We start from the raw sequence: 13,365 nt of genomic DNA on the forward strand, positions 1-13,365 counted from the left end.
TAATTTATTACAATAGAGGACATAGTTGTAATTCCTGTTTTATCCCCCGAGATCAATTCATGTTACTTGCTGAATGATGCGGCTAACATTTTGACTGCTGTATTGCAGCATTTATAAATAGCCTGCATCTTCAGTCTACTCGAAAAATATTCGCAAAAATACAACATTTTTCTTCGGTTACTTTCAATGGGAAGCTGTCCTTAAACATACAGAGAATATATTTAGCACTTCATTTCCTCTCCTTTATTCTCCGTGGACAGAGACCTGATTGGCAAAATCAGAGTTGATGGGCTCCTTTGAGATAAACAGTCGACTGCAGTCCTAGGAAGTTGGTTCCTCTGTGGGTTTTTAGACAGTTAGTGAAATAGATAGATAGGCTCGTGTGGTTGGAGATTGTTGGTTTTTTTTTCCTGTTTTTTTAATTGTTATGTTAATCCCCATACATTACATCATTAGTTTTAGATGTAGTGTTCCATGATTCATTGTTTGTGCATAACACCCAGTGCTCCATCGTGCCCTCCTCAATACCCATGTGTAAAATTTGGTAATAGGGTAACCCATCCTCCCACCTCCCTCCCAGGAGATTGTTTTTTAATGGCACATTTCCCAAAGTCTTCCTTTCTAGCTCTCAAAAGGCATTAATCCCATTAAGGCTGGGAACAGCCTGGAACATTCTCCGTGGAGCCTGCCTTATCAGTCAGCTGCATATTTCAGGGCAGGGGTGGGGTTCTTGCCGCCTGCAGCCTCAGTCCTGGGGGGAATGTTGCACACACACAGTCCAAAAAATCCCACTAACTCCCTCCACGTAGTTTTGGGGGAGAGCCTAGCACATCTTCCAGCGGCAGTAGTTCTTGGTGATACGAACGTTTTTCTGATTTTTAGTATCATCAATGGAAATGACCCGTTTCCGAGCAAAGAAACTAGAGCTTCTATAGGTAAACTTAGAGACCGCTCCCTATCAGGTTAAGGGGTGGGGAACTCTTATTAACCCATCATCTTAGGCTCCTGTAACCGTGCAAATGAGGATCCTGAATGCCCACAGCAGTGGGAGAGCTTTGATGACTTTCAGATGCCCAGCTCCCCAGGGACAGCCAGTGGTGGCTTGGCAGAGCTCCCACCTACTGACGTCAGCTGATCCGCAGGAAAGAAAAGTCCATTATTGCCTGACCAAAGCACTTGGTATAGAATTGACTTGTTCTACTTCACTGGGGTGACAAAGAGGGCCTTTTAGGTTGGTTAATTTCAGCAGGGCCTCGCTGGACTGTCTCCCTGGATTGGTAGGCAGGGGGACTTGCTAAGGCAGTGCCCTTGCCGCATTATGTTGGGGATTCTTGGCTTCGTCATAAAGGGCCTGCTCCCCAGTGAGATTTCTTAGAAATTTCCATAGCAGCTAAAGGATTTTAGAAATGCAGTGAATCCTGTGTATGAAGAGGCAGGACAGACACCCTAAGCATTAATCTAAGGGACTCAGGCTTCTTGCAGGAACTCGTGCACTGTGGTGGTTTCATATGTAACTACACCTTCCTTGGCACATTTCGTTGCCAGAAAATTTTGTGAGGGAGCAAATTAGACACAATTTCCTGCTCTTTTTTCATCTTAAACGGTTTCTCAAGGGATTAGAATAAAGGAAGTGTATAATTTCTTAACCCTGATTGTTTACTAACTTAAGAATCTTACAAAAACAAAGTATTTATTTCTTGGGCGCCTGGGTGGCTCAGTTGGTTAAGCGACTGCCTTCGGCTCAGGTCATGATCCTGGAGTCCCGGGATCGAGTCCCGCATCGGGCTCCCTGCTCGGCAGGGAGTCTGCTTCTCCCTCTGACCCTCCTCCCTCTCATGCTCTCTGTCTCTCATTCTCTCTGTCTCAAATAAATAAATAAAAATCTTTAAAAAAAAATATTTATTTCTTGATTAAAAAAATTTAAGTTTTTATTTAAGTAATCTCTACACCCAGTGTGGGACTCGAACTCACGACCCTGAGAGTCACATGCTGCGCTGGCTGAGCCAGCAGGAGCCCAGTTTTTATTTTTTTGAATAATTAATATATCTGCTTCCCCCTTTCTTCCCTCCAAAGTGGTGATGGGAAAAATAAGAGGTAGTGAAAGGAATGAATACGCAAACAGCCATCAATAAAAGAGTATGTCAGTTGCAGTCATGTGCAGAATCATTGGTTCTGGCACGCTAGTCTGGGAACCAGAGGATCATGGCTCACCCCAGGTAGGCTCTGTGACTCGGTTATTAGATGACCTTGTGTCCCCTGCCTACTTAATAATGAAGTGCTGCAGTTTCTCTGTTTCCAGGTTCAGAATGTAACTGCCTGTACTATGTGCCGAGTTCTGTGGTCAGAGAGGAAGAGGAAGATAAGGTCTTTTTTATATAGTCCCTTAGGAACTCTAAATTTACTAAAGAATCACAAAAATGGCAGGGAGAAAACCTGGCAGAATGTGATCGTGCTCTAAAGAGAAGCATGGGGGGAGTGAAGACTTCTGACTTAGGACTGCAGAGAGATCACGGTAGTTGCATTAGACTTGGAGGGGTTTGTATGGTATTGGGTGGTGAATCTGGGAGTAGGAGAGAACATTCCTGACCAAGGGGACTTTCTAAACTGGGAAATGGGCCCTGCCAGGGTTGTAACTTGGAGTTGGTGTGGGAGTTTGATAAGAGATATGGCTGGAGCAGACAGTGTAGGTGAGTGAGTGAAGTCCCGTTTACATTCTAGTCAATGTGGTAGTGATCCTCATCAAAAACCCAAAGAGGCTGAGATTCTTAGGGCAGCAATGTGAACCAGAACTTCCCTGTTGTAATGAAGTATCGTTACAGAAACTCCACTCCACTGTGAACAGGTGTTTACTTTAAAAAAAAAAAAAAAGACCTATTTATTTATTTATTTGAGGGGGGAGGGGCAGAGGGAGGAGATAGAATCTCAAGCAGGCTCCATGGGACTCAATCCCATGGCTTGAGCCGAAACCAAGAGTTGGATGCTTACCAACTGAGCCACCCAGGTGCCCCCAGACATTTAATTTTTTAAGGTTACCCTCAGTTTGGGGTTTTAAGGATAGAAGATACTTTTTCCAGACACAGCTATCTGTTGATAACAGAACTGCCATCTTGAGCTCTGTTTCACCAAGGGCACACCCGACTGGAGGGAAAAGGCCACCTCATTTCTCACAATGTACTGCCATGTGCTCAGTCCAAGATTAGTAATTTCCATTTGCTCAGTAGGCTGACACCTAGTTGTAGAGCTTCATTCTCCATTTGCAGTTCTTGTCACAAATCTGGCTTTTGCCTGGGTGGAATTCCAATTTGACAATATGGAAACTGTAACTTGGGTGGATGATGGAGCACTATCCCCACCTTTTACAAGTGAATTCCAGTCTCCTGCGTGGTGGCTACAGCACTGAGCATATACTTGGTTATTTGTCAACACACATTTCCTAATGGCCCGTGTATGCCAGAAATCGGGGATACAAAGATGAGGTTGCTCAGTCTAATTACACCGTGGGAAGTATATGCAAGTGCTTTGTAAATCTGTAGAAAAGTGTGATTAATTCTGAGAAGGAGGGAAGGAAGGAGCATTGAGTACAGCTTGGGAAGGGGGCAAGATCATACAGCTTACTCCTCTCAGCTGGGCACTGAGGTATAAATAGGAGTTATCTAGGCAGAGGAGAGGCAGATCATTCTACACAAAGGAAGCCAGGGCAAATAGCTTGGAGTCTTTTTGTTTTTTTTTTTAAGATGTTATTTATTTGTCAAGGGGAGAGAGAGCGCACACACAAGCAAGGGGAGTGGCAGGCAGAGGGAGAAGCAGGCTCCCGGCTGAGCAAGGGAGGACCCTGGGAACATGACCTGAGCTGAAGGCAGACACTTAACTGACTAAGCCACCCAGGCATCCCTAGCTTAGAGTCTTTAAAGAGAATTCTGTATTTGGAAGAGAAAGAATATTTCAGTATTCCTAGAGGGTAGGGGACATGGGTGAGAGATGATACGAGTCACATGTATTGGGCCAAATCACAAGGTCCTGCTAAAGAGCTGGATTCTTTCCTCCCTCAGAAGGGAGCCATAAAAGGTCTTAAAGCATGGGAGCATGTGGCCAAGAATATGTTCCTTTTTATAGTAAAATCAATCAATCAATCAGACTTTGTGGGGAAACAATAGTACAACAAAATAATGGTCAGTACGTGGGGAATAATTTGGAAGGAGGTGATAGGGCTACAATCACCTCATGTCCTCTCTGTGAGGAAGATCGTGGCTTCCTAGAAAGATAGTCCTGAGTTGATCAGGTGCAGAGGATGATTTCTTGCTACCTCTTGAAGCTGCTTTAATCCCTGAAGAGTTAAAAACTGTGACTCACCTGGATCCCACCAATGCTGTTTACCTCCCAGCTGGATGCTGGGGGCACTCTTGAGACTTCCCTGCCTAGTCCTTATTAGCCTGCTTATCCTCTGCTGTTAGCCTGGCCAGGTGAACAAGAAGAGCTCTCAAATGTCTCCTGGGTAACACAGTTTTCATACCGTGTATAAATTATGGGACAATAGCTGGAGAGGCTAGAAAGTTTATCTGTTCTGCTTTCCTACCAAATCTCTGAATCTTCTGTAGAATGTAATTTGACATTTGGAAGGGCCCCGAGATGCCTCATTTTCACCTGTCATTTTTAATCATTGTAGCAAACTGAGGCACAGGAAAGTGGCCCGTGCAAGGTCATGTGGTACTGACACATTTAGAAGCTCTTTGTCATTAGTCTGTACCTCTTTCCCGCTGTGGTCTGTAGGTTAGAGGAATCAAGGGTTACTCCTGATGAGCATGGGTAGCATCTTCTGGGTTTTGCCCATCAGTAAGTCAAGTTTTCTTTTTGACTTGAAAATTTGGTTAAAGTGTCCAGAAATCTGGGGATTTAGAGTTGGGGCAGATTGAGTGCTGGCGGGAGTGCTGCCTCCTCTGTCAGCCTGCCGTCGTGGCGAACTGGAGCCTGGGGCTGAGCTCCACAGTGTGCTGTCCACAGTGGTCGGTGGGCGGAAAGCAGGGTAAACCTTGCACCACACCTTCTTGTTCTTGTGTTTAGATTTCTGATTTTTAGTATCACATCAGATTCAGATTTAGATGCATGACCACCTGCTTACCTGTTTAATAATCGCTGCTAATCTTTATGTAAAGCATCCACTACTTTAAAATTTATGTAATGCAAGTATTTGTGACGTAAACCTGAATTTTTTTAAACTGTAGTTGACATACCACTTTTATTAGTTTCAGGTGTACAACTCACCACACTTTTTTTTTTAAGTTGCACTGTGATTTTTTGTGTGTGCACATTCACGGGCAACATGGCCTGTCCTTGGCCCAGGCGCTCTGGTAGCCTGAGGAAGACTTGAGGGTTGATGTTTCCCAAAAACTGGGAACTCAGGGGCTCTGACTAGGTAAATTCTTTTTTTTTTTTTTTTTTTTAAAGATTTTATTTATTTGTCAGAACGAGAGAGAGAGAGAGACAAGCAGGGGGAGCGGCAGGCAGAGGGAGAAGCAGGCTCCTCATGGAGCAAGGAGCCCGATGCGGGACTCGATCCCAGGACCCTGGGATCATGACCCGAGCCAAAAGCAGACGCTAAACCAAATGAGCCACCCAAGCATCCCTGATTAGGTAAATTCTTATTGATGTCAAGGACTCTGTTACTTTGTAATCATCCCCTTTTCTTCGTTGGATAACAGGCTGAGATATGGAAAGCTAGAAAAACTGATTTAAGTAAGAGTAAATTCTTTCTAATCTCCACACAATGGAATATAGAGACCAGGTGAAAGGACTTTTGAATGGATTTTTCAGTAATTTCTTTGAGTACCACTTTGGCATTTCCTTTGAATCCTTAAAGCCCGTGTAGAATTGCTGGTAAACTCTAGTTCTCCCGGTTTCTCTGAGTTTGGCTGCGATGTTGGTTAGGCATCCTCTGAGGTACCCATGTAGGCAGGTGTTGCAGCAAGTGGATGGCTATTTTTCACAAAGGAATAGAATCAAGGCTCATTGTTCTGTCTTGAGAAGGGACTACCTTCTCCTTCCATTTGTCTGCCAGGGCTATCTGGTAATTCTTTCCTTCAGAAAGGTTGATTCCATGAAATCCACTTCAGTCTGTGCTTATTTCAGGGCATTCTGTCTTTTCAGAAAATGGACCCAAGTGGGGTCAAAGTGCTGGAAACAGCAGAGGACATCCAGGAGAGGAGGCAGCAGGTCCTAGACAGATACCACCGCTTCAAGGAGCTCTCAACCCTTAGGCGCCAGAAGCTTGAAGACTCCTATCGATTCCAGTTTTTCCAGAGAGATGCTGAGGAGCTGGAGAAATGGATTCAGGAGAAACTACAGATCGCATCCGATGAGAATTATAAAGACCCAACCAACTTGCAGGTGCGTCTCATCTCCCTGAGATTCCTGCCAGAACTCATGAGCTCAAATGTTTTTGCCCCCAAATCACACAGTCATTTAATTATGACCTTGAGCAAGAAGAATGTAGATCAGACATAAGGCAGGACTAACTATTCTGAAAAGCCCTTGGTGTGTGTATTATACTGTACACACTAAGGGTGTATGTGAAATCTTGCAGGTATTTAGCTTTTCTGGATGCTTCAAGCTGATGGTTCTGAAACCACTGCCTTGCAACCCTTGGTGGCATGTTTCTAGGGAGGGTCTGGGTTGAGCTCTTGGAAAATGAATTTTCAAGAAAGGCACGCTAACAGTGTTGCTGGTGGAAATTTATAGTTAAGCGTCTCTTTAAGCAACTCACTGGTAAGCCTTACATCAAAAGCAAGTCTTTAAAAATCATTGAATTGTAACCGAAGTTAATTTTGTGATATAAATTATGCCTCACTAAAGCTGTTTTTTAAAAAAGGACAAAGCCTTTCTTCTCATTGATTTTGGTGAAAGACTTTTTTTTAGCAGGTGGAACGCATGGTTCTCTTACTATACCAGAGTCATCCAAGAAGAGAAAAAAGTGTCATAGAATGAGTGAATGTGGATGGATTATTATCCAAGAGTAAATTGTACATGCTAAGAAAATTGTTGGTGTGGCTCTATATTTCTAGAGGGGATTGGATGTCCACATAAAGGCTAATTTCCTGATAGACAGTAAAGTTAGACAAAGGTGGTGGTCCTCAGTGGCCAGGCTTCCAAAAGCCAGTGTAGATGAGGTCAGAGTATTTGAGTAATTGAGCAGGGGGGGGAATGGGTGGGATGCTGAGTGTCCCTAATTAGAGGGAACAGGGTTCAAGAGGGGAGAGGTAAGGGGACCTGAGGGGGGAGGGCAGAATGGTGACTGCCATGTGGTTGCCGCTGTGGTTCACGTCATGGTCCGCCAACAGGGCAAGCTTCAGAAGCATCAGGCCTTCGAAGCTGAAGTGCAGGCCAACTCAGGAGCCATTGTTAAACTGGATGAAACTGGAAACCTGATGATCTCAGAAGGGCATTTTGCATCTGAAACCATAAGGGTGAGTAGGAGTAGTGCCTGCTACGGGAGGCCATCTGGTCTGGTATGGGTGGCGTCTGGTTAGTGGAGGAATGTGGATTAAATGCCAAGTAGGGTTTCTTAAAAAGACTTTTCTAGCTTTTTTTGAGATTTTTATTTATTTTAGAGTGAGAGAGTGGGGTGGGGGGCAGAGGGAGAGAGAGAATCTCAAGCAGATTCCCCACCAAGTGCAGAGCCCAGCACAGGGCTCGATCCCACGAATCATGAGATCATGACCTGAGCCAAAATCACTAGTCGGCCGCTGAGCCACCCACGCACCCCACTTTTCTAGCCTTTTAAGAGAATTTGTGAAGTCTCCTAAAGGAGTTACCCACATCTTGCCTTTGTAATATGATGATTCAGTATGAATATAAACAAGTATGTGTCTGCTCAGTGGGGAAATTAATATTCTTTTTGTAAAACAAATTAGAATGTGATTATACTTTAAAGAAGATTACGTAAATGAAACCAAATTTATAGATGGTAATTAAAGGGGAGAGCATGTTAGTGAAATTCGTGAATTTGGGGATCAGGACACAAAGATCAGTAGGATTAATCACAGACACCATAAAGTTCTCCGTTGAAAACTTGAGTTCTGGGTCTTGGTGGCTTGCCCGCAAAGGTGGTTTGCTGAGGTCTAGTCCCCAAGCCAGTTAAGGGTCCAGCTGTGAGCAGTGACTTGCAGCACCTGCTGGTCGGTGACCGTAGTGATTGATAACAACCAACGTTGAAGCAGGCGTCCTTACGTTCTTTGATTTGGCTTGTTTGGTGCCAGTTCACTGATAATTATCTTTGTCTGCTTTAACATGTCCAGTAGCAAGATATTAAGGGAAAGCAAACCTCTTTAGGATAAAGTATGTGTACTTAGTTTCTCACAACGGATGCTCTTACCTGTTTCTGATTTACCTCATTCCTATCTCTGTGTCTTGTTCTTTGTCATCCAAAGTCACGTTCCCTTGAGGGACTGGCCTTTTCAGTCCCTTACCAGTCAAGGCAATTGTGGAGAGTTAGATGAAAGCTACATTTATAAGCCCCAGCTAGAAACATCCCTACCCCCTGCTCTTCCCTGACACCCTTGTGGAGCTTTCATTCCTGTAGGATCTGGTCTAGTGGTTTTCAACAATAAATACTTGTTGTCTCTCTTTTGCACTAATAGACTCTGCAGTCTCATATTAAAGACTTGCAGTCAGCCCTAAGCTTATTAATAATTAACTATTACTAGTAATGATTGCGAGTAGGAAATAAGAGTAAATTTTGAATGCCATATGACCAACTATTTAATTACGTTAAACCCATTTGGGTAATGTAACATGTATCTCTGTAATTAAATATGTACCGTGTGTCTCTGCAATTAAATATAAATGTCTTTCTGCTCATTTTCTCACTATTTTGTATACAGTCTTAAAGTAAATGAAAGCAGCATGCCTTATTATTTGCTTGATAGAAGTTGTTTACCCAGAGTGCGGGGCGCTGTAGCGGCATATAACCGGGCTGCAGATGGGGGACAAGAGAAGCAGATAGAGTGTTGGACTTTAGTGACTAATCTGGAGAGGAGGAGACCCCACACTCACTTCATTCAGCTCTGTTAGTAATGACCCTCCTCCTGGAGATCTTATTAAAGCAACATTTAAAAGTGCTGTTAGCCACCGTTTGTTGAGTAGCTATTTATGTGCTAACACTTTGCCATTTTGACGCAGGTAGTCTCTGATCTTCACTAGAAACTCACTAGGTACCCATCATCCCCACAGTATGGAAGAGAAGAAACCGAAGCTCGGAGAAGTTTGAGTAACTTCTCCAGATCCCACAGCTAGTAGATGGCAACTGGAATTCCGATGAATGCCTTCCTTTGTCTACTGACGATTATTTGCTTTATTTTTCCAAGCTGTATTTCATTCCTGTTGGCTTTCCTTATTTTCTCACCCATCTGCTTCTCTGAAAGCTCCTGCTGTTTGCTCATGCCCCTGTTGAGAAATCCACCTGAGTCAGAACCAGGACTTCACCTCCACCCAGTCAGCTTTCTGTGCCTTTCCCAGGTGCACTTGCCTGCCAGCCCGCTCACACTCTCGAACTGCAGTGTGCTTGGGAAACTGGACTCTAACCTGCAATGTTTACGAGATCAGATACACCAAGAATGGGAGGGTGGTTCCAGTACTGGAGCGGGCTTTGCCCTAGTTCTTTATTTTATTTTATTATTATTATTTTTTTAAGATTTTATTTATTTATTTGACAGAGAGACACAGGGAGAGAGGGAACACAAGCAGGGGGAGTGGGAGAGGGAGAAGCAGGCTTCCTGCCGAGCAGGGAGCCCGATGTGGGGCTCGATCCCAGGACCCCGAGATCATGACCTGAGCTGAAGGCAGTCGCTTAACCAGCTGAGCCACCCAGGCGCCCCATGCCCTGGTTCTTTACCCGAGGGTGTGAAAAAGATCTTTGTGAGGGACTGACCACGGACTTGAGGGTGAGGTTTTCTGTGAGCCTCTGGTGGTCTCGTTTTTAATTGGAGCAAAGGGCTTTCATTTAATCTTCACTGTCATGCTCACAGTTCCCATGGTGATCCTGGCTTGGTGCTTTATCTGGCTCCATAACTCGGTGACAGCGTTTGGCAGGCAGGTTAACGTGGGGGCGGGGGGTGGAGGGTGAAGATTGCTTCTATGTCCTGGATAACCTCTCTGTCGTCGGTTTAGACTTTCACACCGTACCGGACAGCGTGGCGCCCCATAGTCACCGCCACCCACATCGGGTCCCACATCCGAGTAGGTGGAATATTGAGTTGCTGCTGCTTGCCCGTTCCTTCCCCCCTGCCTTGGAGTGCCTTTCACTTTCTTCCCATTGGCAGGCTGCTTTGCAACCTGCAGTGGTGGAAGTGAATTGTGTGAACATTTATATCCCCCTGCTGTTTCCTCTTTCAAGTGAAACATGCACCCTTGTTTCTAAGAGGATCCACCCATGTTGGCTGTCCCTTGGCTTTCAAGATTTTAGCTGGCTGGGAGGGGTGTCTCAACCATGGGCGGATCCCAGACTTCTCTTCTGTGAGTGTTTCAGCCTTGTCGTGTGTTTTACTTAGTCTGCCAGCGTTATGTGGAAACTCCCAGTATCTTGGGTAGGCATAGGCAACACATGGAGATTGGATTAGATACCAGAAAGCATCCCGGAAGCTTGAATTGATGACTGGATCCCCCCAGTTGTGGGCAGGTCCTTACTAGAAACTGTGCCATGGGAACCCAAAGATGCTGGGAAGTGAGTATGTTTGAGCCTGGGGCTGCCACTTGGGTGAAGTTGGAAATAAACCCAACCTGGATGTATTGGACCACAAACTATGTTTTCATCGAAGTTCCAGAACTTTTCTACCAAAAATGCTTTTCGATCGCTGATTACATTTCAGGGCCCCATCTCTTCTACTTTTATTATTTTTTATTTAAAAATTTTATTCATGAGAGACAGCGAGAGGGAGGCAAGAGGGAGAAGCAGGCTCTCCGCTGAGCAGGGAGCCCCTTGCGGGACTCGATTGCAGGACCCTGAGATCATGACCCAAGCCGAAGGCAGATGCTTAACTGAGCCACCCAGGCACCCTCCTCTTTTTATATGAAGGTGTTCCTGTTGACTTGGGCCTCATCATTATTTCTTTGCATTCACAGTGCTCATAAGATCTCTTGTTTCATTGTTTCCCTCCACAATTCAGAACACACCCTTGAGGAATTTCTGCTCAGTTTCTTTCTTTTTTTTTTAAAGATTTTATTTATTTGACAGAGACACAGAGAGAGAGGGAACATAAGCAGGGGGAAGTGGGAGAGGGAGGAGCAGGGAGCCTGATGTGGGGCTTGATCCCAGGACCCTGGGACCATGACCTGAGCCGAAGGCAGACGTGTAACGACTGAGCCACCCAGGTGCCCCGCTTAGTTTCCATGTCAATTCCTCCTATCTCCTTCCCCAGTAGTCTTCTGACCCAGGAATCCCACTTAATGGTTCATTACTAAGAACATAAATTATAAATAATGTAACATCAATAATAGTTGAATATAATTCCCCTAAAGTAAACTAGAAAAAAATCCACCTGCGAAAGGTCAGTTATTTTGTTCTTTAAGACCTACTAAACCACTGTGAGGTGTCTCTTCTTTCCAGTTCTCAGACTTCTGGTTTCCCTCCGTTTCGGGAATATCTTTGGAGGGGGGAGTGGAGATTATCTTTAGAAAGACTTCCGAGCTGTGGGGTTTCTGACTCATGGGAAGTCTGTGGAGGAGCCAGATCCCATAGAAATGGTTATGATCTCTGAGGCTGATTTTTAACCTGCAGACTCGTTTGATGGAGCTGCACCGCCAGTGGGAGCTGCTTTTGGAGAAGATGCGGGAGAAGGGAGTCAAACTGCTGCAGGCTCAGAAGCTGGTGCAGTATTTGCGAGAGTGTGAGGACGTGATGGACTGGATCAATGACAAGGTCTGTTTCCGAGGGGAAGGTTTGCAGAGTAACTCACCTTCGCGAGAGCAAGGGAAGGGTGTCCCCCACCCCCACCCCCCACCCCCACCCCCTGCAGCCACAGCCGAGCCTGTGTGAGCAGCAGAAGGTGTGTAGTGGGATTGCTCCAGCTCCAGCTGCTCCCCGGCAGGTGCTCGCCTGGAACTCTGAAACCTGGAGTCTCACACTGAAACATCATGAGCTCAGCCTTTTAACGAGGAGGGGAGCTAAGCTCACCCAGGATAAACTAGCATCCACTAAAGCTAACGTGGCCCATCCTGGTGGGCCTCGTTCATGCTGGGTTTCTAGGAGCCATCATTTCCAAGAGTTCGTTCGTGACTCTGGCTCTGGTATGGTCCTGAATAGGAAGCTATCGTGACTTCCGAGGAGCTGGGCCAGGACTTGGAGCACGTGGAGGTTTTACAGAAGAAATTTGAAGAGTTTCAAACAGATATGGCTGCCCATGAAGAAAGAGTTAATGAAGTGAACCAGTTTGCTGCCAAGCTCATTCAGGTAGGTAGCAATGTGCTATGTGCTTCTTCCCACATCATAATATTAACTCTCTGGTGTTTTCAGAAGAAAATTTTGTGGTTTTTTGGGGTTTTTTTAATAACTTTATTTTTTTTTTTAAGATGTTATTTATTTATTTGGGGCGGAGGAGAGCACAAGCAGGGGGCTTGGGAGAGGGTCAAGCAGACTCACTGCTGAGCAAGGAGGCCAATGCAGGGCTTGATCCCAGGACCCTGGGATCATGACCAGAGCCCAAGCAGATGCTTAACCAACTGAGTCACCCAGGGACCCCCAGAAGAAAATTTTGATGATCACTTCCCTAGTTTCTGAGTCAGCAGGGTTTGGTAAGCATGTCTGAGAGTTTTGTTTAGATCTAAGTAAGGCAGCAATGCTGATTACTAAGGTAGAAACTGCTTTCTAACTTGTGGCCACAGGCAGGAAGGGCAGAGTTCATTTCATCTGCTTCCTCCACCCACTTTCGGGTAGGGCTTGGCGATGCTTTTATTGGGTTGCTAAAGCTGGGTGTCAGGGGTTCCCAGATGAGGGTGTGGTGGTGAATGCTTCTTAGGGTTGGCAGGCATCCACTGATGCCTGACTGCTCTCTTGGGAACCTGGGGAACCTTGTAATGAATGGGCTCTCCACTGGTGGCCCTGAGCCATTAAGGGGGGATAGTGTAACCTTTCCCCATTGCCCACGTGCCCGGTCCCGTAAGCTACTGCTTTCTCCTCTGCTTCCAAGACGGGCGTCAGAGTGCTCCACAGATGTCCAGCAGCAGGACCTGGAGTTTTTGCTTTCAGGGAAATTTGATTTTGGGGGTCTAAATCTTAAACTTATGGATCTGCTTCAGGGTTGGTACTTGTTCCCTTTCTGGCTGGTGATGAAAGAAGAGCCAGCATTCCTCAGAAATACCTCACCTTCCACAGTGAGCCCC

The 13,365-nt window shown here is 45.4% G+C and overlaps 1 protein-coding gene across 10 annotated transcripts in view; it reads left to right on the forward strand.

Moving 5' to 3' along the window:
• The window catches only part of SPTAN1 (spectrin alpha, non-erythrocytic 1), a 62,791-nt gene that overhangs the window by 5,766 nt on the left and 43,660 nt on the right, over positions 1 to 13,365 (forward strand). For all 10 annotated transcript variants that reach the window (XM_021691668.1, XM_044920671.1, XM_044920673.1 and 7 more), the window contains exons 2-5: positions 6,142 to 6,381; positions 7,332 to 7,457; positions 11,765 to 11,905; positions 12,290 to 12,436. In XM_021691668.1, the coding sequence (XP_021547343.1) occupies positions 6,145 to 6,381; positions 7,332 to 7,457; positions 11,765 to 11,905; positions 12,290 to 12,436 (651 nt within the window). In that variant the 5' untranslated portion in view covers positions 6,142 to 6,144. The remainder of the gene's footprint in view (positions 1 to 6,141; positions 6,382 to 7,331; positions 7,458 to 11,764; positions 11,906 to 12,289; positions 12,437 to 13,365) is intronic.

Source organism: Neomonachus schauinslandi, chromosome 13 (genome assembly GCF_002201575.2).
Source record: "Neomonachus schauinslandi chromosome 13, ASM220157v2, whole genome shotgun sequence".
Classification (NCBI taxonomy): domain Eukaryota; kingdom Metazoa; phylum Chordata; class Mammalia; order Carnivora; family Phocidae; genus Neomonachus; species Neomonachus schauinslandi.